The sequence below is a fragment of the Anopheles merus genome, chromosome 3L (genome assembly GCF_017562075.2).
Source record: "Anopheles merus strain MAF chromosome 3L, AmerM5.1, whole genome shotgun sequence".
Lineage (NCBI taxonomy): Eukaryota > Metazoa > Arthropoda > Insecta > Diptera > Culicidae > Anopheles > Anopheles merus.
In genome coordinates, this window is record NC_054085.1 from 2620164 (window position 1) to 2646409 (window position 26246).

Here is a 26246-nt window from a genome sequence, read left to right on the forward strand (position 1 = left end):
AAATTTTGCATTGACATATTTCAAAGGCATTTAATTACTGCTAAATGCACTGCTGATCGCCTTCAATTCGACGGCGATTACAAGGCGATTAGAAGGCATTTAACGGAAATTTGCGGGTAGGGAATACAGTGTTTTCCAATTGAGTTTAGACAAGCAGCATACTTTTTTTGAATAGTCGCAATAGATTCTTGACTAGCATCCTCTATTTTTGATTACGATCAATGGATTTTTGGCTAGGAGCAATTGATTTCAGCAGGCCGGTCGCTGGCGCGGAGTGACCAGATTGTTTTTAGAGGTTATCGGTAGAAAATTTAAAGCATATTCGGTAATTTTCGGTAAAAACAACTTTTTATTCGCTCGAAAAATTTATTAAATTCCAATTTTATGGTTGAACGGTGTGTTGGCACGATATCGACCGCGTGTGATCGGACAGGGAACAGTAATGTTTACAAACATTAAGCTGACTTGACAACTCGATCAAATATCCAAAATACCCGGCAGATGGCGTACAAGATTCACAAAGAGAGACAACACGATTAGATTGTGCGACAACCAGATCTCCGTAATTAGGGCCAATTCGGGAGCAGGTCAAATAGGGTCAAGTAGCACAGCTGATCGACGAACAGGGCGCCATCGCGAAACGCGGTTAGTAGCAAATATTGAGCTAGAAATGACAGACGAATTTTTAAACTGCGCAAATAAATATAAACACAAAGCCAGTTCTAAAAACGTCTACCAAGCTACTCAAAATAAATAGAAAGCTACATCCGTAGCAACACGGTGAATACTTAGAAAAATATTTGTTTTTAAGTTAGAAAAATTGAGGTGTAGTATGCTGAATTGTAAACCGATATTCGATCGAAAATCGATAGAACTACATATGGTCACTCTGAAAAACTTGCTCAATCTAGCTTTTGGTTAGGTTATGTCTGTGGATCCACTACTGCATATTTCAATTCAGCCGTTAAGTGCTTTTGTGTTGTATTGTGCATTCATAAAATCAAAACAATAGCACCGAAAACCTATCAGATAAAATATATCTTACTTTGTGGATGATATACAACAGTAAAACAAATGATTTAAACAAAAGAGCGGATGAAATTAAATATTATCCACAGATAATTATTTAAGTCGATCTGTCACACCGGGTGTTATAAACGCGACGCTCTTAGACTGTCATGCAGGGACCTGCTGAAATCAATTGCTCCTAGTCAATAATCCATTGCTCATAATCAAAAATAGAGGATGCTAGTCAAGAATCTATTGCGACTATTCAAAAAAAGTATGCTGCTAGTCTAAACTCAATTGGAAAACCCTGTATAATGATGAGTTGTAACCCAAATAGCCAGCTCGTACTTTATAGCTGATTTGGGGATGTTTAACGAAAAATCGTTCCGATGTCGTACTTTGTGGCTGATTAAGAGATAGACGGTACTTTGCGGAACTATGGAGCTTTTTAACAGGCACATGGTACTCTTTGGAACTTTGCAGCTGATTAGCACTATGTGTAGGGTTCATGATAGAACCTTAAGGCTTGTTAAGAGTGTGTACCGAACTTGGTGGAACTTTATAGCTTTTTAATGCATGACATCGGTACGAGGTCGAAGTGTCAAAGACTGGTGCCGTCGAGATGATTGACTTGCTGCTGTCCAAGCTAGTTAAGTTAATTTAAGGAGGAATATTGAGTGAAGTGATTGTGATTGTACAGTAAATTGTGTGACATTTTGTATAATTCATGAATATTAAGGATTGAAAAATATACACATGTACACAAGCAAAACAAATCCAGTTGTTTATTGTTGTGGATGATAGGCAACCCCTGTTCTCACCGCGACAGTCGTCCTGTCGATGGTGGAGTCCCAGGGAGGATACCAGTGTGCGCACGCACACTCCGGCGCATCCATAAGCACCGCACGATCAGAGTGTGTGGAACAGCCGATAGAGCAGGAGCTCTCGGCAGGGCACGCGGCCTGTTTTACTGTGATTGTATATTGTTTTATCTGTAAATATAAAACGTTCTGTTTGTGCCGTGTAATACTTCGATACCGTCTTTATGATTTATTTGCTCGGACACAACATTTATTTCATCGATGACGCTTACTTGAAAATAAAACACAAAGAAAAATAATCCCCGGCAGCTTAGCATAAGGAAGCTGCTTAAGCGCTGTTTGAAAAACCCACCCAGAACTTTGATGCTGTTTAACTACTGCAAAAGGCGAATTAGAGCAGCGATCTTTAGCGTGCCAAAATGAGCTGCCTAAGCAATTCTGGCTATTTGGGAATATGCTATCTATTGACCAAACCAATGAAGCTATGGAGCTTTTTTTTCTATGGATATTTGATTTTCCAGTCGTTTAAGCTTAATCTGTGGCGCTTGGGATCACTCCTTTCCTTACTTGACATCCAAGCCTCTTTCGATTCCTTTCCTTAAGACCGATCAATCATGTAAGGCAGTAAGTAGTATGTAAGTTACCCTTAATATTTGTTTAACCAAAAATGGTGGACAAATTAACCCAATAAACAAACAAACAAAAAAACTAACAAATTTCATAAATGTAATATAAAGATTATCGATTTTTTTTTTACCAAATTCGAGTATAAGATACCACTCGAAACCTCGCAATGTTAAGCGGGGAGCTCGCAGAATGCTCGAATTTGTTTTTCGAATTTGATTGCTAAATGGGCTGTTAATCCGTGCCACTGGGAATTATAAACCAAATGACAATTTAGCACGGATTTGATAAGTAATGTCAAAAAGTGCTAAATGGAGTTGCCTTTCATTTTATCCATCTGGATGACATACCTCAATTTTTTTCTAGAAGCCTTGGCAGACGGATGTGTGTCGAACTTTCTTCACAAATTACAAAAGAAATCTACAAATTACACCAGGAAAACTGTTCCCCGAATTACTGTAAACCTTTCAAAGTGCATTCGAAACCCTTCGAAATTGTTACCCTGAGTGGCACCATCCGCACGGACAGGGTCCGATTTGCATTGATCCATTTTTCACAGACAGCCATTGTGAAAAAGTGAAGCTGGTAGGCTGGTGACGACGAGCAGCATCGATTAGCAGGGCACATAACACACCAGCTGCGATCGGGTTGTGTGGACTGCGGTCGAGTGAGATACAATCAACTGATTTGTGGATTTAGGTAATCATTTTTTCCCTTGCTAAGTGCTTAAACTTCTCCGACAAGGCTCGTAATCAATCGTCGTGTGGACTGAAAAGTGCAAAAGTGCAAGTGTGTGCGTGTGTGCATGTGTGAATCGCATTTGGCTGGTATAGTGGTAGTGGTGTAAAGAAGAAGGGCCGTGCTGCCAGTTATTCTACTATGTGACGTTTGAGCGATCGATTAGCGTTTCCAGCAGTGTGATTTTTGTTTTCATTTTTGCTACCATCCTCAACCATAAATAACAACTAGTTTACCCAACACGGGCATACATTTAACAGTGGAAAGTGTGAGAATTGTGTGCACCATTTATCGTATGCAAATATATATACATATATTATGTTCAATACATTCACGCAGTTTGGCTTTGAGCTCTGATATTCCCATGTACCAATTGGTAAAATGTTTGCCGTGCAATGTTTAGTTCGCTAACGGAGTGAGCGAGGAAAAATATGGTTCGTCCAGTAGCTGCTAGTTGTGGTTTAAGTTTAACTTCGACGATACTATCGGCAACTGTTACCCGAGCCTGAGAAGAGGGTTATAGGCGTGTGAAAGAGTTACAGTGCTAGTGTGGTGGAGTAAATCTAGCACGAAGGTGCAAAGAAGCAATACACTGACGCGAGACAAGAAACGTTTATTTATATATTTATAAATGAGATAAAAGTGCTTGGGAAGCAACCAGCTGATCGGCACTTAAGTTGCGCTTGGAGTTACAGTTGGGCGGTTTTCGTAACGGGCACCGTCAGAGTCAAAACCGGATATTGATTGCATCTCTAGAAGGTTAGTTCAATCATCTTGCTTTTTGAACTTCTTTCGACAGCATTTTCGTTTTATATTAAAATCGTTCTATTATACTTTGCTCTTTCCAATTTAATCAGCATGGAAAGAAATCCATGTTCATTATAAAAAAATTTGCAAAAACAAATAGTTTAATCGAGAGTAAAACATTGGCCTGTTCAAATCCGAGTGTTGAACTTAGGTCATGATTTTGACCGCAGCTTCAAAACATTCCGTCACAGCAGTACAGTACAACTCAAATATTTTCATCGATCACTCTATTCCGTGTTGGTATTGGTACTGGCAATACATGCTAGTGCAATGTCTATGGGCATGCGCAGCAGCAGTATTGTAAAGAGTTTCCATTCTTTGATATTGCTGTAGAACATAGCTGAACGACAAGGTAGCAAAGATAATCTATGAAACAGCCACAACGTATGCACAAAAGAGACTACTTCTCCTTACCATCACTGTTCGTCCACTCTGACCAAAACTTCCCAATCCCCAGACACAGTAGAGTTTTCACTTTCACACTGCAAAGCATAAGGTCGCCAAGCATTATGTGATTGGCACTGGGGGAAACCGACATTTAATTGCGGGGATCTCCTCTCGTCTGTATTATTTGCCATATTGTTTTCCCACCATTTGCGCGATATAGTAATTCTAGTCTACCAACAAACGGTGATTCATGATCCGGAAGTGAGGAATTGTGTGTAAGAGTCATTTCGAAGAGTGAAAAAGTGAATTATTCTTTATTTTTATTATCATCTTATTCAATTAGGATCTTATCGCATATGATTATGTAGATAGAGACAGATTGTCCAGTTTTTATACATTTTGATCCAGTTTCTACGATGAACAACGTTTTTTTTTTATTTGTGCATTAAGAAGCAAACTGAAACGTTCTGTAATTCTCAAGGAAATGTAAATTCTCAAGGAACAAATATCACATAATTCTCATTGTAACTCCTCAGACACGTTATGTATTACTATTTGCAAGTATCATTGATGTTAAAGAGATAGAAAATATGTTTTATTTTTTTAGTCTATCCTTGGCGTATAAAAAAATAAATTCCCACACTTTAAAAAATTACTTCCCGCATAAGGATTTGGTAGCACAAATGAACCGAATAAATGTGTTGCATACTATTTCTGGCATAAAATAAACTCAATCAACATCAAATGTGTTTCAAAGAAAACGGCCAATAGGGACACCTTCTCAGAAAATAAATAAACAAAAGGTCTATTGTTATATCATATTGTCTTTCGGTCCTTTGATAGTATGCATGTTCGAGAAGTTAGATCGTATGCCTTAAATTCCAGCCAAATCAAGAAATCGGTGGTGTACGCCGGCAGAATGATAAGCTCCTCCGCCGTCTGTCCGAAGCGACCGAATCACATTATAAGGCATGCGTTATCTTTTGCTATGTGTCGCTTCGTCTTGTTGGGCGCACAATAATATTAGCTTTTTATACCAACCAACGATGACGTCACTACGACTACTGCCTTTGTCTGTTTTTGCCCGGTGCGCTGAATTATCAGTGCATGGTAACAGATCTTGCCTTGATATCGTTTCAAATGATAGTTGTTTGGAGCAATAGCAGCAGCACCAAGAGATTGGAATGTGTTTTTCATCGAGGAAAGATATTCGACTTGAATTTACTTTCCTACAAAAAACTATTCATGTTTTTAGACCTCATGATGCTAGCTTTCAACTCTCGTCAGAAATTATGGCATATTGGGTAAAATTATAAAGAATAAAGCAATGTATGCAGCAATAGATTAGAAGTATATGTAAATAAAGTTAAAGTGCATTAGCTTTCGGCACGATGTATATTCTAATCATGTATGCGGAACTATACCGACTTACACAGGCAACGCACATGTGGCCAACCAATATTGTTGCATAACTGTTGTTTTGCATCGTGTGTATAAATATAAAGGTCGTATGTTTTCTTCCCAAGTTTGAACTATGACGAAAGCGTCAAACAGTTACACCCTCCCGTAAACAAAGCTAGTATGTGTGTTTAGCAATCGACCCGTGAAGTTTTTTTTAGTTTGTTTTGGTTTCGCTTTTAAAGACGCCAGGTTTTAAAATTTTGCGTCCGAAGTCTAAGACGAAGTGAATTTACTTTCGTCATACAGACGAGGTTATGAGTATGCGTGAGCTTTGTTCTATATACAGGGTTTTCCATTCCAATTAACAACTGTCCACAGTCAACTAGCAATCCTCGATTTGAAAAACACGATTGTCTACCACTTACAAACAAGTCAAGCCGTTTTTGGTACACTGTCCATTTCAATTTCACAATTGTCGTCTTCGAAAACACACGTCAGATGCGGCACGGGTTGTTTTGGTTTTGGCTGGAACGTGTATCACTTGTGTATAAGAATTGAACCATGCTGTAAACAGGTCTTGATTGAATATGAGAATATGGAAAAGTTGAGCAATATGGACATGCTAAGCAGTTTTATCATTTGGTTTTAGTTATTATTGGAGCGTTACAGTTTTTAAGTTATTTTGGGACGTTGTAATTTTTTTTTCATTTGCTACCAGTAAAAGCACTGATTAATGTACAAATTTTTGCATTGTATTAAAAATTAAAATATAGATAAAACTGCCTAACATGTCCATGTTGCTCAGCTTTCCCAACTTCAAGTGATACACGTTCCAGCCAAAACCAAAACAACCCGTGCCGCATCTGACGTGTGTTTTCGAAGACGACAATTGTGAAATTGAAATGGACAGTGTACCAAAAACGGCTTGACTTGTTTGTAAGTGGTAGACAATCGTGTTTTTCAAATCGAGGATTGCTAGTTGACTGTGGACAGTTGTTAATTGGAATGGAAAACCCTGTAAATGCTGGTAATTTGGAGGAATGGTATTGAAGGAGTAAAAATAAATTACCTCCTATTTTTAAAATACATACGCAAAGGCGTAACATATGCTGCGACATCATTTAATAAATGAGCCCTAACCAATCCAGCATTCTAATAGCAGTGCTGTTATCATATACTTTTGATGTTAGTTTCATTTGTTGCAGCACTTTTCATTGTATGAATCAAACCAATAATCTAATATTTGAGATTCCTTTTTAGATCGATCGATAAATAGATTATGTTTTTTTCACTCTCCGAAATATCAAAACCAATTAAATCTTGATGAGTAATGGTAAAAAATCAAGGGTTTTATACTAGCTAATCTCATAAATTTGCAGAACATTTATTTATTTTACACTAATGTTGATGTTTGTTTATATGGCACGAGAATAACGTTTCTGCAAGTGACCTTTACCCTTCGAACCTATTTGTGTAACGGTAATTCTTTTTATGATATAACTCGTTTATTGCAGGACACCATGTAGCATGAAGCCATACGTTAATGTCTTTGTTATGACAAAAACACTTTGCCATCATATAAGTATATAAAAGTATTTAAATAATTATATCAACGATGCAAGATAAACGGAGAAATTTTATACATAATGCATTTTTGTAGTTTTAAAAGTAATTTGCAATTAATTTGAATTATCTTGTTGAAGTACAGAATATTAAAGATATGACCTCTGACTAATTCTCAATGACGTTAACGTGATGTTGTTTTGAATCGGAATAACAAAAAAAAAAATAGAAATTTGGAATGTGTTGTCAATAAACAAATAATGCCGCAACATATCCACAGACTCAAGCATAAGCGAGGCCGAAACTGACTACAGTTGTTGCAACAACTAAGAACAAAATGAAGTTCGTGCTTGTCTGAGTGATAAGACAACATGCCCAACAGTAGAAATAGCTTGTTTTTGTTTTGTTTTGGGGGTAGGAAGAGTAGATAAAAGGACCAGCCTATTCCTACTGTTGATATGTATGTGAACTGATATCTGTGTGTTCGACGAGTTTGTGTTTTGGACTTGTTTTACCGTATGGTGTGTTAATAAAACACGATTGTTTGATGTGGAATGGAACAATTACAATAATTCAATTGTTAAAATAGAATGTATTATCCAGAATAATACTGCTTGCTTAATCAGTTAGCCAGCACTACAACCGCTATACGAATATTATTAGCAATAATTAAGCCCCGACAACGACATTCTATTTAACTTGAAAATAAATATTACACAGCGTTTGGAGCTGCTATATATAAAAAATATATAAATGGTATAGTTAAAATACACATTTATATTTGAAAATAAGTTTTTTTTAATGATAATTAAACAAATTAATGTTTTTTTACGTCTGCGTAAGAAATGCAAGACCACCTATTTTAGACCTTGATGAAGCATAGCTTACAAGACACGATTCTATTGTCTAAAATAAAAATATCAGTTCAATATTAATTTATTGCAAATCAATTTATTGAAAGAACATGCTGTTACAATGAACATTACCTCATAATCACAAATGTACCTAAAATACTTACAGAACTTACAATATTTTTATGTTGTAGTAGGATTTTTTTAATGTAGGCCTGTATTCTGTGTGTATGTGTTTAGGCCAAGTCATTCGGCATATCAGCTGATTATTGTCCTACTTTCATGGTTCCGTTCATATATCTTCCGTGTGCTAATCTTTTCCGAAGGTTTTTTTTATTTGTTGCTAGATAAGCATCAAAAAAGTTATTATTGCATAAACGCCGTGTGAATACAGACAACGAGACCGAGAAAAATCCTAAATTTCATAAGAATGTAATTTTTTGTGTTTTGGTCAACGTACTGTTTCAATTACATCATAAGAAGTAAAATATCTATTAGGATGATTTTTTTTCACAAACATTGATTGTACAGATGATGATTGTGCTGTTTCTCTTGTTCTGTTTGACTAACTCTGCCGGAATAAAAACCGGTGCGCAATTGGGCCGAAATCGTGCGTAAATCAGCATGAATAACATCAATGTTGAACGGTACATCGATCAATAAATAGCGAAATTGTCATGAATATCACATGCTATGTACAAATATTGTTATGCCTTCCAGTCGAACTAGATCCAACCAAATCAGTTCGATTGAAGTGTCATTTACGTATGTATTTTCAAGGTCAAGAGTAGTATTTTTGAGCATGTAGAAGAATATAGAATTTTAATTTGTCTGATTCAGTTTCGTGTATTTCATACCACGTTAAATTACATACAAAGAAAAGAACAGCGACAGTTATTCTAATATTAATGTTTAACAATTTAGATTTTCGGTAATTATATAACCGAAAGTCGATACAAACTTTCCACGACCTTCCAAAACGTCAAATTTCCAATGAACTGAACCACCCAATGAAAGGACCTTCTCCCCCCCCCACTGATTGACTACAGCACCAATCTTCTTCTTTTTCTTTGGCACAACAACCGTTGTCGATCGAGGCCTGCCTGTACCACCAGTAGGCTTGGCTACGTATGGGGACACGGTCCATTTTAAGCTTGAACCCACCACGAGCATGTTGTTAAGTCATGCGAGTTGACGACTGTACCATGGGACCGGCTTCATAGTGGCTGTATGTTAAAAGAAAAACAATATATTAAGGCAAAAATAAGAAGACAGAACAAGATAAAAATAACTCTCAGAAACCAGCAAATGAATGACTTCAAAATAAAGTGGTAATCTGATTTAAGACGATTTTGACACGCACAAACACAGTTGTTGTTTGTTATCTTCCAACTCAACAATAATAACATCAGCACTAAACCTCACTAAACATGGCGAGTTCTGTTTACTGTAACCCCTATGTACCTTAAACAAAAAGATGAGTAGGTCCACAGAAACGATTACGTTGGTGGCCGGTTGTTGTTTTCCGCGTGTTTCTAAGCAAGTCTCTAAACTAATGTTGACACTAATATGTATCCTGTTTTCCCGGTCATTGCCCATAATCTAATTACGCTTAGTTTGCACGGAAGGTCATATTTCCGCAAAGAACTTGACATTGAACGGGTTCGAGAACTCACAATAAATCCGAAGAAGTTTACGACACTAAATACGCAACAAATGGGAATAACAATGTAAATTTAGTAATTTTAGAAAGTTACTATATACGAAGTAAAAAAAAATTAAGTCATGCAATATACAGGGCATATACAGGGATCGTAAATTTATACACACCCCATAGAACAGTGCTCCCCAAGCCTTTTAGGATCGCGGATCATTTGGCTTTGAAAATACATTTGTCGCGGCCTATATCTATTGAGGGAATACATTTTACAGACTCAGTTTATTGTTTTTAATCAAAAATATATTTAAATTTTGTTCAATATGTGCCTGTTGCAAATTTAATCTTGATTGTGAGGGAAAATTTCACGATACGTATAATTATTAGCTTTTCTTTTTTTAATATAAATTCTTTTGCGGACTACGTCTGTTAGAGCCACGGGCCACAGGCTGGAAACCTCTGCCCTAGAACACCGAATAGACGATCTGAATCCATAACGATCCGAATAGGAATCGACTCACTTTACCCGGCTTATCGAATATACAGTAATGTATGTCTAATACAGTGAACCCTCTCTTATTTGACACCTCTCCAATTTGAAAAACCTCTCTTATTTGAACATTTTGCACAGTCCCTTGATTTCCAGTACATTTTTGTTCCTCTAATTTGGAAAACCTCTGAAATCAGTGTCCCCCTTATATGTGTATGGTGTTGCCATGGTTATTGAATGATGTATGCTCAAATTGGCAATTGTATGCAAAGTTTCCTATAGCAACAGTTAAGGCTGCATACTAAATGTTCTGTCTCTTTCTTGTTTGTATGGACCTTTCATTCACTTTTAACCTCTCTAATTTGAAAAGCCCTCTTATTCGACAGTCCCATCGCCTCTCAAATAAGAGAGGGTTCACTGTACATTCAACGTTCTTCTTCTTCTTCTTCTTCTTCTTTGGCAAAACAACCGTTGGCGGTCAAGGCCTGCCTGTACGCACTGCTGGTGGAGTGAGCTTGGCTTTCTTTGACTTATTGTTACCATAGCATGATAGTCAGCCCTTACCATATGGGGGCACGGTATAATCGGGGCTTGAACCCATGACGGACATGTTGTTAAGTCGTACGAGTTGACGACTGTGCCACCAGACCGGCCTAATCGTTATTATTTAAAATTGCATTGCGGTCATACAAAAGACCTTGTGTAAAAATGTTTTTTTTTTTTACATTTCGTTTTTTATTCCGCAATAACATTTTGGTAAGATGATCGCGGCTATTTTATATTAAAATAGTTTCTGGTCCTAAATCAGCTGTTCATATCGCACCATTTTAAAAGTTTTTATCCAAGGGAAGGATGTCTGCAGTAGACCTGTTTTGGATATGTACCAAATTTAAAATCTTCGGTTAGTATTTTAATAAAATTACATGCAGTTAGCCCCTGGCCGGGTAGATATCATCCAATGAATAAAAAAAGAACTTGGCTGTTAGAAATGCCTATAAATGAATAGTTGGATATCTGCCAAGTGCAATTATGTCGCCAAAATTTCTGATAGGCATTCATTCGCCTCTTTTTTGTTTGTCCCACTCTTGTTTCTTGTGAGAGTGACGTCAAGCTCGAAGGAAAAGAACAAATTTGATTAAGCATCCTAAATAGAACTACAATTTTAGTTAACACAATTTAAAAAAAAAAACTTTAAACTTCTACACAAGTATACACTCCGTATGTAAGCTGCTTTGGTAAACTATAGCTTAGCTATTAATTATAAGGATTGTCATTGATACATGGATTTGCATGAATTTTTATAATGTGATATTTTTTGTTTTTGTTTTTATATAGCCCTTCAGCACAACCTTTACAAATAAAATAAAAAATGTTGAGCTCACTTTAAGTGTGTCAATTCTTAAGTTTTAGTTTACGCTGGATGTTCATGCAGGCTTAAAAAAATCTTAATTTTTATTATTCTTCCGTGGATCTTTATAGTTATGGTATTGATGAAGTTGTTACAAATGATCATTATATAGCCGTACTTAATCCTGACGCTTATACACCATTACACGATACACTTTTTCTTCTTCTTCTTCTATTTGGCGTAACGTCCTACACGGACATGCCGGGCTGCCTATACAGGCTTTCAAGACTTAATTCATTACCACGCAACCGGATAGTCAATCCTTGCTACGGGGGGACGGTCCATTCTAGGATTGAACGTCATGCCGTCCATGACGGGCATGTTATTGAGTCGTTCGAGTTTACGACTGTACCACGGAACCGCCCCCAACACTCTTTCTACTATGCTTGAAACTATGCTTGCTACATTCTACTATGCTTTGCTACTATGAACTCTTAAAAATGTATTTAAAATTCGTTCTATTAATGAATGGACGCGGCACCATATGCAACGCTTGGCATAAACGTGAAACTTAAAAGTTAAACACAGTATCAGAATCTCCATGAACGGTTTCCTGAATTTATGGTGGTAATTATGAATATACGACAAAAATGCAATAAAAATGTAGCAAGGTTAAAAAAGACAATGTTCTGAACACAGAAACGATCTGAGAAGAGCGACTAAGTACAATATTCTTTTCAATTTGATAATTAAGAAAATTTTAAAAAGGATACAAGTAAAATCCTTCAATCGGAAACAAAGAGAATAATGTTGGTAAAATAACTTTGCAAACTTAGATGGAGTATGTAAAGTTTTATTCATCTTAGATTTAGGCATTCTCGAACAAAAGTTATATGTAGTACTCTAATTTGTTTTATTGTGTGAAATATAAACAATTTTAGTTAGACAGACACATTTACTGTATTCTCCAACAATACAGGATGCTAACAAAGTGCCACATTCGATCGAATAGTAACGTCCTGGGATTTCCTTGGCAACTAAGAACAACTGTGTGTGTCATTTGCAAACCGCGGGGACTGCTTTGTCAGATGCGTTCTATTTTAATTTATTTTTCTTCTTATGTTTAGTGCACGAACACGAATTGTGCTCGAACAATATGCGTGCTCGAGAAACCTTTAATCGGTTCAATCCAACCAAGCTCGCTGCCACATCGAGAGGATTTAATACTGCTTGAATGAATCACACTTCTTGTTGACCGGGTTATATTGTTGAATAGTTTAAAAATAAATCGCCAAGTATGAAATTATCTGATACGTCATAATATTGATTACGTGACTAATAAGACAATATTCGAAATTTCAATAACATTATTGTTGTTGTTTTTGTAATTTCTATTTTAATCTTTGTGTAAAACATGTGATCGTCTATTTCTACATTCTTGTGATGTTCAGATTAGTTGTCAATTTCAGACAGTTTTTCCGAATTCCAACAAAACTTTATGTACTTAAACTTTCGTGTTTTAATAATATGTTTTACTAATTGTATCATTTATCGTATGTATACATTTGTTCAGATTGGAATGTAAAAGAGGAAAAAAACCATTGCCTCTTGAAACAGCACTCTAACGGTTGTTAGTTTTACAAGTTTTTTTTTTGCATCAGCACTCCTGTCTCAGAATCCCCTCTTCATCTTTGAATCATTATCAGTGCTAACCACCTAATAACGTCGCATTATAAGGAAGCTAGCCGCTTACATGCAAGTGTGATTCGCACGCGGTACCTCGTGCGCACATTTACTACCTTTCCGGTCGCGCCAATCATGATGACGATTAGCTGGCGGGTCGTACTGTGTACCCGATCCGGTTCTCCCACCCATTTCCCACCACCTTTTCGTGTCATGCAAACGTCTCGTGTTCGTACAGTTGGTCTGACGGGTCTTCTGGGCAGTGGCGCATTGCTGTCTATGTTTGTTTTGATCGCTTACCTTCGTTGTCATGATGAACATAGACTGACTTGCTGATGATGTGTTTTTACTGTGAACGCAACCGTAGGTGGCTCGACCGATCAGCTGATTTAAGTCGAACGGTGGGCATATGGTGCGATACAATGAGAACTTCTGTACGCTTATGGCTGTGTATGTATGGGTGCCGCACAGCGGTGGTGGAACTGAGACACGCATGTGCGGTGGAAGATAATTCAACAAAGGAGAGAGGAGAATGAAGTTTCAAAACATAACATGTAGCTACATGGCGGACCTTCTTATCGGTGAACACCATTACAGTGTACTGTCTAGATGTAGTTTTGGACACAGCTTTGACTGTACTGAGACTCCGTAATTGAATTTCTGGTGGGACCAGACGGTGGTAACGTCTTCGTTTTACATTTATATGCCATCTAACGGTTCAAAGCGACACCCCGAATCATCCTTGAACCTCCCGCGAGTGAGTAACAATCAACTTCCGCAACCAACGTCTAGGAGCCGGTTTCTTTGTTAATCTAGCGATTGAAACCGTCTCGCGACACGTGTTGGCTTTGCTCCGTGTGCTCTGGACTCTACCGTGCTGTGCTCAGTCCTCTGTATTTGCAACGTATTCAACCTCGTGCTGTTTGAAATTAGTCTCCCGCAAATCTGATTCGTCAAATGAGAGTCTTCGACGCTATTTCACTTTCGTACAGTCCCGAGATATACCGTTAAGCGCTGTCGTTGACATCGATGACACTTTCGTTGACTTGATGTTGGTGAAGGTGGCGGCTGCTGTTGAAACGCGGCGTGTGTGTCCTCAGGTCTCTAAAAGGACGTGCGCGTGTATTGAGAGTCTTGTGGCGGTGGCAAATGTTTGATCACCGGCCTCTCTTGCTCAGCCCATTGGCAGCGTGTTGTGGAGAAATCCCAAAATAGTACCGTGTACGATGCTAGGGATTCACTACGTTGTGGACAGCTGTGACACAAATGTGTATATGTGTGTGTGTTTTGTGATCCAATTTTAATCATCAACCACCAAACCTAAACCAAATGTCCACCACACGGTGGTGATCTACTCCCGCTCTCGGTGCCCTGACGGTGAGATAGATTTCTTGTCGGATAAAGAAAACTGTACCGGCATGGCAGGAGCGAGTAGAGAGATTTAACAAAGCCACGCTCCCTCAGATCGAGACGGCGCATGTGATCGACTCTAGGGTGCAGCTAGTCGAGTCTCCCGATCAGTCCGTATCAGCATGTTAGTATGATGAGTTCGGTGATGTTGTCTGAGGTTAAGATGCAAAGCGCTTAATGCTACTCAATCCTGAATTAAAACGATCGTGCTTGGAGCAAAACTTCTTACTGTGGATTCTTGAACAAAGGTATAACGAAGCGGCGGACACTTAGAACGCGGGTCATCGGCATCTTGGAAGCGCTCCCAGCTAAACGAATTTAGTGTCGTCCGCGAGTGGTGCATTGAGTTTTCGATAGTGTCGGCTGTGTGCGTGCCAGTGAGTGTAATGTCAAAGGGTAGGGTCGTTCGTCGCCATCGCTGTAGTTTGAACGGGTTCGGATTACGAATCGAATGCAACATACGACAAACTTACGTAAGTGCTGACTGATGTACGCAAATGCATTAGGGGATGCTTTTATCACGCCGTTTGCAAGTGTGTCGTGTTGGTTTAAAATTCGTTGCTGCCGGGTCCGGGTTCATCGAAAGCTAAATAGTGGCCAAAAGATGCTCGCAGCCATCTAATTCCTGGTGGTAGCTAAATGTGCTGTACAGGCACATAAGTGAGGCTTATGTTTCAAGTGTCGATTGTACCATTTGCCTTGCCTACCACCTGCATCGTATTTATAGGACGTTCTGTGATGATTCAAACGTCCTCAAAGTTTATATTGTTGTGACAGTGAGACATTCTTCGTTTTGTTTTCATTGTCAGAAGCGATCGTCATTAATTACCCAGCCGCTTGTTCTTATCTAACTATTTATTGTTTGGATCATCCACGTGTGAAACGTTGGCGATGAAAGAGGTTGTTGCATTCTTTTTTGTCCTCGGTGTCAGTAATAAGGGAATAGTTGTGGAGCGTGGATAGATTGCAATAGGAGATAGTTCACTGTTTATTGGCCAAGAGCCAGACAATCGATCAGAGACTATACACAGAATTTGTTAAACATCGTGGCGGTGTGCTATAAAGGTGAAGATAATTATATTAACCTTTATTCTAGAGCGTTTATTACAATCATTTTAAGATTATGCTACGTGCTACGTGCAGTACTATAATTTGATTTAAAAAGTCAATGTTTCATCGCAAGCCTTGCTTTCTTGAGTGTTTCAAAAGATTTGTTTAGCACAATAATTCATTTGTTTCGACACATTAAATTTAATGTGAAAAATAGCTAATTGTTTGTCCATTTGTTTTCTTTCGCAGCTTTTGATCCAAACAGTATCAATAACAATAACAAATACACAACATAGTAATCCCTTATAGCCGAAATACAATTGATCAAGTTGGCTGTTCAAGTAAACTATCTAGTTGATAGTAGGCTGAGCGTTGTTACTAGCATCCCTCGCAAAATCGATCCACCTGTTAGAAATACGGCGGCGGTAATAGCATCCACCGACCAAGAATACGATTTGCGATATAGGGGTATGGTATATTTTCTGGGTGATTGGGGCATGGGAGATATTGAACGTACTACGGCGCAACATGTCCCTACAAATTTGCAGCAACTCAATTTCCACAACCATACCAGTAGCCAGCAGCATCAGCAGCAGCAGCAGCAACAGCAGACACAGCAGCATCATGAACAACAACTTCAGCAGTCGCGATCTGTACAGTACAACAATGTTACCCAACATCTTCAACAGCAGCATTTGCAGTCGCCGCAGCACCAGTCCCATCGCTATGAACGATCGAATGCTGGCGGTAGTTTCAATGTAACGAAGAGTGAGAATATCTCTACCTACTTGAAAGAAGTCCAGCAGCAGCAACGTGCTCAGCAGGTTGATGTTCGACAAAACAACGTCAAGGTCACCAACGGTGGCTTTCAACAACAACTACTGCGCACCGGATCTGGACATCATCATGAGCAGGAACAGCTGCCAAAACAGCATACCTTACACTTTCATCACCAACAGCAAAAGCACCAGCAGCAACAACACACGCACCACGATGTCGAAAGCGATGAGGACGAAATCGCATTATATCCTCTCAATAATCAGGTAAGTTAGTAAAGATTAGTAAAAGACGGAGATCATGTTAGATGGAAAGCGACATATTTCGACTTATTTGGGTGCAAATATCTCACAATGCATTTATCATTCATTTTTGCAGGTTGGCGGTCACACGAGGCTTTTGTTGCTAAACCAGAGCACTGTGATTAAACCCCTTAACCTTCGAGAACTTGAGTTCTATCAAAACATTCCCAGCGATATACAGCAGTTCGTTCCAAAGTACAGAGGTGAGTGTATGATTCATTTTTGATTGGTGATCAGGATCATCTTTCTGATTTTTCTTTGCTTCGTTGAATGCTCGCTTGTTGAGGAGTGGCGTGCTATTTTTATAATCGTTAATATTCACTTGTGTCCACTGGCTGGCGCCGTCCCGGAATGTGAAAGTCGACATCGCGTGTCTTTCATAGCAAAAATAAAGTAAAGTGAACAAGGCTACCAGCAGAAAATCTAAAGAATTGATCAGTTTTTCACTCTGCTCGTAGATCCTTGCTTTAGCTTGAAATTTGAAACGTGTTTTCATTCCTTGGGAGAGATTGTTTTCCTTAAATGTATGTGGCCTCTATGAAGTACAGCGTTCAGCGCTAGACCAGCTTGTGCAGTGCACTGGAAAGGTTAATGGAAAAGAAAAAGAGTGATTATTTTTAAATCTTTTGTTTTGTTGTTGTTTAATTTTCAATAACATTCAAAGAATTGATTTGGACATGATAGCCTTTTTTAGAATAGTGAGAAAGAACATGCTACAACACACTATATCTCCTATTTTTGTAATTATTATTTTTATGTGAGTTTATTTTTTTTTTTTTGTGTGTTAGTGTGAGTTAATAATTGACTTGCATTCATAGGCTCTTCGATGATACTTTTATGATCGTATGGGAATCTAAAATAGTTGACTATAAGATAACATTGGTGAAATAAACTTCTTATCGGTCTTATTTGATTTTCTTCTACACTTAGTATTTAATTAATGAATGCGAAGCTCTTGAGATGTGATGGTATAGTATAGATACAGAATGTAACTTTTCCATTTCGGTTTCCGTTTAGTGGAATTTTCCTACAATGTACGATCGGTTGACAACAGAAACATATTGACCGTGCATCTCGAACACTCAGAAGTGTGCCCTCACTGGTGTGCTTCATTAGTGTGGCTATTAGTAATGGTTAAGGCGTCACAGTCGCCGATAAATGAGCATTCCGTTGCTTTCGAAGCAGTCTCTCCCTCTCCAGCCATCCAGCACCAGCTCTCGCGTGGTATAATTTTGGTGGGGTAGACTATACGCTAAAATTATTGCTTTTCTCCTGGTAACAGCGGACGTCCAATAGCATTGGTCATTCTACTAATTTTTTTTCGTTTTATAGTTTTAAATCATCGGATTAAAACTTAATTGACATATCTTGTCAGTGATGTGCATATTTTTGATTAAATATACACATAACATTCATGTGTGTATCTATGTGTATTTCATCGATGCACTGGCATTTAACCTTCATTTATATAACCACCTACCCGGGTATGTTTTGCTTATTCTTTTTATGATAATTTTTTAATAGATTAGCGAATCGATAAAAAAGAATGCCTAGAGTAACATGTTTTAGAGCGGAAAAAAATTAGAATTTTTCGATTTTTTAAATGTGCTTTAAAAAATAAAATCAACTTTTATCCCTTACTTCTGTAATCACCTACCCGTGTAGGTAATACATACAATAAAGGATTTTGGATTCGGTTAGTCGTTAATTTTGTAATGATATGTATAGCAATGCATGTAGTTATATTTATAGAATCTATTCCAAAAGTTTTCTAGCTTTTAATATTCTTCTAAAGTCTTATAGATTGAAATGATTGCCCCGACAGTCGGGAAGACATGGTGGTCTATTAGTGTCAGTTGAACTAATTGTTGTGTATGTAATTTACGTAACTAAAAAAGCTATACATCATAAATTTATAACATAAAAAGAAATATTGTTATTATAGCTGAATAGAATAAGTTTAATAAGACATTTTTTACCAATAACAATACAAATTCCCTTATAAAATGTAATACCTACCCGGGTAGGTGGTCATAAAGATGAGGGTGTATTTTTGGTCATAGAAACGAAGGTTAACAGATCCTTCGATAACAGTTGGGAATAAGTTGATCAAAAGTATTCACTCTTTCCGACGTATCGCGTATTACCACGAACTACCATGCATCCTGTTTACATGATGTTGTTCTTCTAAATATTATACCATCACAAACATCTTGTTCCTTACTTAATTACTTTGCTAGTATTTTCAATTATTTTAATTAAACACATCTGGTAATAAATTGGCCCCATTACTGAAAAAAAATCAGATGGGATAGAGCACGGTCGAAGAGGATCAGATTCGATAAAAATACTTTAAATTCCATAGCTAATTCAACTCAAACCGTTAGCACTGGGGTACGCATCACCTCTGAATGGAAGAGAAATTCATTGGCACAGTTTTTATCCGAGTCCATCCATCAGTTTGGACCCGACATAGCTAAGAGCTGTGGAGGACGTAGCGTGTAGTGGCAAAAAATATTCTTATTATAGCGTCGATAGTTGATTTTTTGTGAGTGTGTATTTGCCCCTTAGCAAGTCTTCTGCACTTGACAAGGTTTAGGGAACGTTGGAGTGTTTCCTCTTTAGCGCAGCGTAGGGTTTGTAAATCGATAGAGCATCTTAAACGTCTACACATACTGACAGCAAACGAAACACACATTCTTTTTGCCCATGTGTCACTGGACCTAAAAACATGACTATGTTCGTGAATTATAATACAGCAGGCATGGGCATGGCTTATGGATATTATATTATTATTGCAAATCAAGTCGTTTTGATTGACTTGGAACACTATATTTTTCCTGCTTTATTTTAAGACAAATGCAAATTGATGTTGCTCTTAAGGCTGGATAAAATGCTTTTACCATTCTGATGGTTCGTCACTTATCGTTCGTGCTCTATAGCATCTGTTATTATTTCGATAACCGGATCATTTTATTACCAGATATGTTCAATTAAAATAACCAAAAAACTATCAAAGTAAGCAACAAGCGAGGTGTTTTAGAAGTTAATATAAGTATAAGAACAACTTATAATTAATTAAATTCGACTTTAAATGACGAGCGACATTAGAAATAACTTAAAATTATTTTAAAAAATCACCAAAAACGTTAAACGCACAACTAAGTATTAGAAAATAATGTGTGCGGGTAAATGGCGTTGTAGCGAAACTCCTTTCGTTGTTCACAACAACAGTATAGATACAGAATGAGGTCATAAGAATGGTTATACGCATCAACCCTCACACGCAGATCTTATTGCTACTGTTGTGCTTCTTACGATTTCATGCTGCAACATCATAAAATATTGCGTTTCCAGTAAAGAAAACTCATGCCCATACGTAACTTTATTTGTACTACGTAACTATTTATTTTATCACGTCACTAGTGTTGTCCTTGCTATTAGATAGGATGGGAATCGAACGCCAGACGAGTTCTTGCAAAAGGTAGCGCGACTGTACAATAGACTGGTCCACCAAATGCTATTACTGATTACTGTCTTATTTAATCTAAAAATCCGTGAAGAGATGGAGGGAAAATAACCATTCATTTTAAGTTTTGTTTAAATTACATTTAATAGCGATGGTTTTTTTGTTTTTTTTTGCAAAAGTAAGTTACACAAAATTACATGTAATAGATTGATATCAATATTACATACAGTACATAATACGTACGCATGTATTACAGTAGGTGACCGCTAACTGAGAGGTAAACAAGCTCCAGTTCACGAACAATGTTCGCTAACTGGAGTGACGTTTCTATGGATTGATTGTTTTGATTGGCGTTGACTGGAATAAACATACCAAACTTTTTTTTTATTTATGTTGATATAAAGTATATTAATTCGTGTAATAACATAAATTAATAGCAAACGTAGGCAAAAGACCCTAAATTTGTTTGAAAAATGCACATTTGCGACAAATTTCTCGTCGTGAGATTCCGGATGTTTCATGTTTTGACGTTTAAGTGTTCGTTAACTGAGAATCACTCACAGTTAGCGAACCTCCAGTTAAAAAGCACTCCAGTTAAAACACATCCAGTTAGCGGTCACCTACTGTACATACAAATATACCTTTACCGTACAATTCAGCAACTTACACCTATAAGATACTTCTTCTACATGCAAATAGCTACATTGTTTTAGTCTTATCTAGTGTCAAAACTCACTTGCATAAAAAATGTACCAGAAACGCATTTGTTGTTGCTTGCTATTCCAAATTTTTGCAAATGGTTAAAAATGGTTCTCGTTTTGAGGGGTGCAATGTATAGTTTTCAATATGTGCAATACATCACCGGGCGTCTCCATGTCATGCTTTGGTTGGAATTTTAAATGCATTCAGATATCATTGATGTTTTTAATTGTGTTACTTAAAAAAACATATCAATTGTTACGAAACATATAAAACAATAAATACAATGCTTTTTTGTTCCAAACATTAAACGTTTCGCACTGCAGCAAACAATTTCAATTTTCGATTGCTTTTTTTCAATGGCAAGCTTAATGAATGATTATTTTGTGATTTATTTTTCTTTACAGGTGTGATGCAAGCAACTACTATGGGAGGTTCTAAACTGGAGAAACGTTATTCACCTAGCTTCCGTGACGACCCTGTTCGAAAGACTGCAGCATCAAAAAGGAAGCGCGAAGAAGTGTTACGGTTAGTAGAGAAAGGAATTAATTTACTCAAACTCTCCTCATTTGAATGCTTTTTAGCTAGAGCCTTGCTTTCAGATAGCGAATTCTGCGTATGATGCTGTCATATTGAAAGCGGCAATTAGCGGCAAATGTTATGGTTCTACCTCGCATTTACACTCTAATGGGTACGAAAAAGGTCTGTGCGATCCAATAGATCCGAGGTTTTTAGCTATCTTTATGGTTCGTTTGCTGCCAATTAGTTGATTGGTGTGCGTCAGAACATGTTTTCTACCCAGCCTTGTTTGGGGGTTTTGCATATCCGAAGAATCAAACCTTCCATGCGACGGCCGTTGATAAAAGTGTAGTTATGCGTCTGTACGATTGCTTAAGAACATGAAAAGCAGAGGTTCATTCGCCAATCATACCCTAATTGTACGTCTCAAGTAAAGTCCAGTTCTAATCACGGTTTTTTCTCTACTTCTCTACTTGCAGGATGAAAATACATAAAAATGGAATACCTTCCGAAGTGTTAAAAAGTATTGCACAGATAGACAACTCTAATAAACAATGTTAGTATAGCATTCGCCCAAAAGTGCATCAAAATCAAGCATAGAAGATTTTTAATCGCGTAAAGCGATGTGGGGAAGATGCAGTGCATCTTACCATGTTATTGGTTTTCATTGCTTTTTGCCCTTTTACATCAAAACGCAAATCATCATTTTACGTTCTTTATGATGAATTGCCATACGTATTAGAAACAAGGCATCAAAACAAAGGACATCCATTCATTTAGATTTTATACATATGGTTTTGCATAGTAATTCCCCATAACCGTATATCAAAACAGCTTTCTGGAGCTTTTTAAGTTAAACATTATGCAGATAAGATCATGTCAATCTATTTGATGTGAAACTGATAATGTTATTTACTTCAGTTGTGCTTTTTGTTTAATCATATCTGTGGTGTGCAGAAATACAAATCATTGCAACAGCACATTGAAACACGGTAGAGAATTTCACGTCTACGTTCAAGCGAGAACTATCAAACCCATCTCATGGTTTTATTTCCATGGTAAAATATGTTTATTAAAAAAACGTTATTTTACTTAGGTTGTCACCAATGCAGGTTGTAACAATCCACAAAACCATCTGAGAATTGTGTGTTTGCGATAAGGAATTCAAAGACGTGTTTTTGTTTTTTTCGTCGATCATCAATTGTTTCGTAGAGATATGGTGCATTTCCTTTGAATAAAATTAGATCAAACAACAGACAGAATCCCCCCATTGTTCAAATTTTTCAGGTAGCACGAGTCATCAACAAGAACACTGTCATCATCACCGTCATCGTCATGAAAATCTCACTTCGATTTTATTTAGCTTTGCTGTCATCGTTGGCTGTCATCGTTGCCTTCTACGACCGGCTTTGTGTGCCCTGCGGCGCTGTTTTGCAGCAATAAATCGGTCTAATCGCAACGTTCTGCTTTTTTCTCTTTTTCTTTTCATTTGCTATCATGATTCCAATGGGAACAGATTTTTTAATGCTGGAAAACATAACATCCGCTTACCGGAACCCATGTATACTGGATCTCAAAATGGGCACACGACAACATGGTGATGACGCATCAGCGGAAAAACGAAGCAAGCAGATGGCCAAATGTGCGGCTAGCACATCCGCATCGCTTGGCGTCAGGCTGTGCGGTATGCAGGTTTACCAGGCAAATCTTGATCATTACATGAAACGAGACAAGTACTGGGGTCGTGAACTTACTGAAGACGGTTTCAAAGGAGCGCTTCATAACTTTTTCCACAACGGATACCGGTTACGGACCAAGGTCATTGCAAAGGTGCTTGGCAAGTTGGAACAGTTGCGTCGTGTTATCGAGAAACAATCGAGCTATCGCTTCTACTCGTGGTAAGTATATACGCGTGCGTTCTTTTGTTCAGAATAGGAATAAAAAAAATTGAATTTATTTATTGTACACTACAGGCATAAACCCAAAAATGCTAAAAAAAATTGGATACGAATTTTGATTCACCATTTGCTAGAGGATTGTTAACTTGTTGTGATAACAACTTGTTAAATTGTAATTGTAGTTGAACGTCAAAAGCAACTTTAAATACGCAGACGAATAATTCAAGTATAAATTTGTATTTTTTCGACTTTTTCTTCGCAGCTCCCTTCTAATCGTTTACGAAGGTTACGAAGAGGTTCCGGTGCCAAATGCCGGTGACTATCATTTGCTTGAAACGGAATCAAACTCATGCTGCTATGATGCGGACGCTTCAAACAGCTCGATTGAGCAGTACCTGTTGTCCTCTTCTAACGAGGAATCCCCGATACCGTCAAACATCACCTCATCTGTAAATAAACGCCGTACATCAACGTCCATGGCCACCGCAATAGCAGCAATGGCCGCGGCAACCAAGGCTACCACACTCACCACTACAGCAACCTCCATCCCGATGCGGCCACCACCGGCGATAGCTGCTCGTGATGATGATAGCACACAAAGGAGCATTTTCACCGAGCATCATTTCCGCAGCGTTGTAACGGACGATGATAACAACCGGGAAAGGCGAATCGATAGTACCGCCTGCTCGCGAGATGCTCATGCATCCGAAACAAAAATCGTGCCCTTTGTTCCGATATCGGAAGAAACGATCTATCCCGGTGGACCAACGGACGATGGTTCGACCTCGCCAAGCGATGCCATTCCAATGCCGTCAGGGGTTGCGGGCGCGGCACAAACCCTCACCAGTTCCAGTCCACACTCTATGGATTCGTGGATGAACTACAGCAGCAATAGTAATAGCAGCAGCGATGATTATGCTTCATCGTTTGTGGTACCGAACCATCTGCAAAGTTCCTCTGCAGTTCAACCAGAAGCTGGGTCCGAATTTGAAGATAGCTTCGGTGGCGATGGTGTATGCGACCGAATTGAGGGAAGGCACCACAGCACGGCAAGTTCCGGAGTTGTGGACTTTAGTACCAGTATTAAGTTCGGCCACAGCAAACTCGTTGAGCAGAGCAGCAATATTAGCAATAATAATAGCGCACCGATTGGAAACAAGACGAGAGAAAACAACGGTGCAAGGATCGATAGGACTGATGATGGGAGCAGCGTTGTGGATCTTGGAAGCAATTTCGAGGAAGGACAGCATGACAACTCTGACGCCGGATATCACGAAGATGAAGAGGTGGACGATGACGATGAGGAGGAGGGCGAAGTGGACGATGAGGAGGAACGTCAACTGATGAGACAGAAACTGCTGGCAGGGAACAGCTCCAAACGATTGCGTGGTAAGGATAGTTGCTGCTCCGGCGGATCTGTTGGTCCCGTTGGTGCTAACAGCATTATCCCTAGCAGTAGGCCCAGCGATGGCCCAAGTTTAGTTCCATTGCGCCGGAAACTAAGCTCTAAATCTAAGTCTGGTTCATTGGGAGGAGTTGCAGGCAGCAGTACGGGTCCGGGTTCCTCAGGAGGAACGTTGGCGGATGTACGAATGATTGATTTCGCGCACACGACGTTCGAAATTAAGAACGGCGGTGCATCGTTATGTAGCAGTGCAAATGTTAAGGTGCACCACGGTCCGGACAGTGGGTTCCTCCGCGGGCTCGACAGCCTCAAACGTATACTATCGGAAATATGTGAGGAATATTATTGAAGCGAAGTAACTCGGAAAGACGTCAAGTGGTAGGCACATAGTGCTAGAATGACTGTGTATAGATAGTGTAGTGAAAGAAGGCGGTGAGACGCACGAGCTGCGACTCAATGTTATGTACGTGCAATTTGCAATTGAAAATCACCAGGATCGTGCGTCGTCGTTCGCGAATTCCGGACTCACAATAGTGTGATGTTTTAGTTTACATTTTCGATTTGTTTTACATTTGAATTTCTTAAAGTCCCCAATGCCCGGGTTCGAGTGTTGTTTGCTTCTTCCTATCTATCGTTTACGATTCGTTCTTGGGTATTCTTTCATTTAGGTGAGAAAAAAGAATTAAATCTCATTGTCCTTGTTTCACACCTCACAGTGTAGTGCAGGATGAAAAATTAGTTGTTTCGTCGAATGCACCCGAACGACATCGCTTGGTTAGGTAGGGCTAGGGCGATTTTCATAATTTCAGCCCCAAAGCTCGGACGAAGTGAACAGAACAGGATTTACTAATTTACAAAAAGCAATTATAGCTAGAAGGAACGATTATAGCTATGACACCGGCAAGCTATACGACAACGTCGCGGTTAGACGAACCTACATATTCGTTGCGATTACAGTAGAAAGGAACAAAACAATGGTGATTTTGAAAAGGGATAATTGTGATACTAAAAGCATTTGTCGATCCCACTCAACAAAACCATCCCCTTTTTAGTTAACATTCGTTCCAAAACGCTCAACATCTTTCGTATGTTTTAAATGTTATGTATCGTACGTCTCGTAGGCATAGTCGTGTGTGTATTTAAGTGAAGATAAAGGTGGTTAAAAATATGAAAGTACAATTTTTTTCTTTTTTTTTTCTTGCTCACTTTCCTTACTTTTGTTTACCGCTTTGCATCGCACGCTCGTTTCATTTGCCTTAGATCTGACTTTTTAACTTTTTAAACAATTTACCACGCGATTGTTTTACCAACAATCGTGCCCATGCTTGCTAGCGCATTC

General features: G+C 38.4%; 1 protein-coding gene across 4 annotated transcripts; it reads left to right on the forward strand.

Moving 5' to 3' along the window:
- The first annotated feature begins 2814 nt into the window (after window positions 1-2814).
- LOC121598405 lies at window positions 2815-25431 on the forward strand. Of its 4 annotated transcripts, none has more exons than XM_041925203.1 (7): window positions 2815-3950; window positions 16088-16881; window positions 16994-17120; window positions 21493-21613; window positions 22084-22160; window positions 23121-23502; window positions 23765-25431. In XM_041925203.1, exons 2-7 carry the CDS (start codon window positions 16309-16311, stop codon window positions 25254-25256), a joined length of 2772 nt encoding a protein of 923 aa, XP_041781137.1. In that variant the 5' UTR covers window positions 2815-3950; window positions 16088-16308; the 3' UTR covers window positions 25257-25431. The 4 variants fall into 4 exon arrangements, with proteins under 4 accessions (XP_041781137.1, XP_041781140.1, XP_041781139.1 ...); XM_041925206.1 differs by having other exon boundaries at window positions 2815-3152; XM_041925205.1 differs by lacking the exon at window positions 2815-3950 and adding an exon at window positions 14416-15261.
- The last annotated feature ends 815 nt before the right edge of the window (window positions 25432-26246 follow it).

Excerpts from the sequence above, each read along its gene's own strand:
- LOC121598405 (XM_041925203.1), top strand. The coding sequence starts at position 16,309 with ATGGTATATTTTCTGGGTGATTGGGGCATGGGAGATATTGAACGTACT. Across the intron at positions 21,614-22,083 it reads AAGCGCGAAGAAGTGTTACG|GATGAAAATACATAAAAATG; the intron begins GTTAGTAGAGAA and ends CTCTACTTGCAG. Across the intron at positions 22,161-23,120 it reads AGACAACTCTAATAAACAAT|ATTTTTTAATGCTGGAAAAC; the intron begins GTTAGTATAGCA and ends CAATGGGAACAG.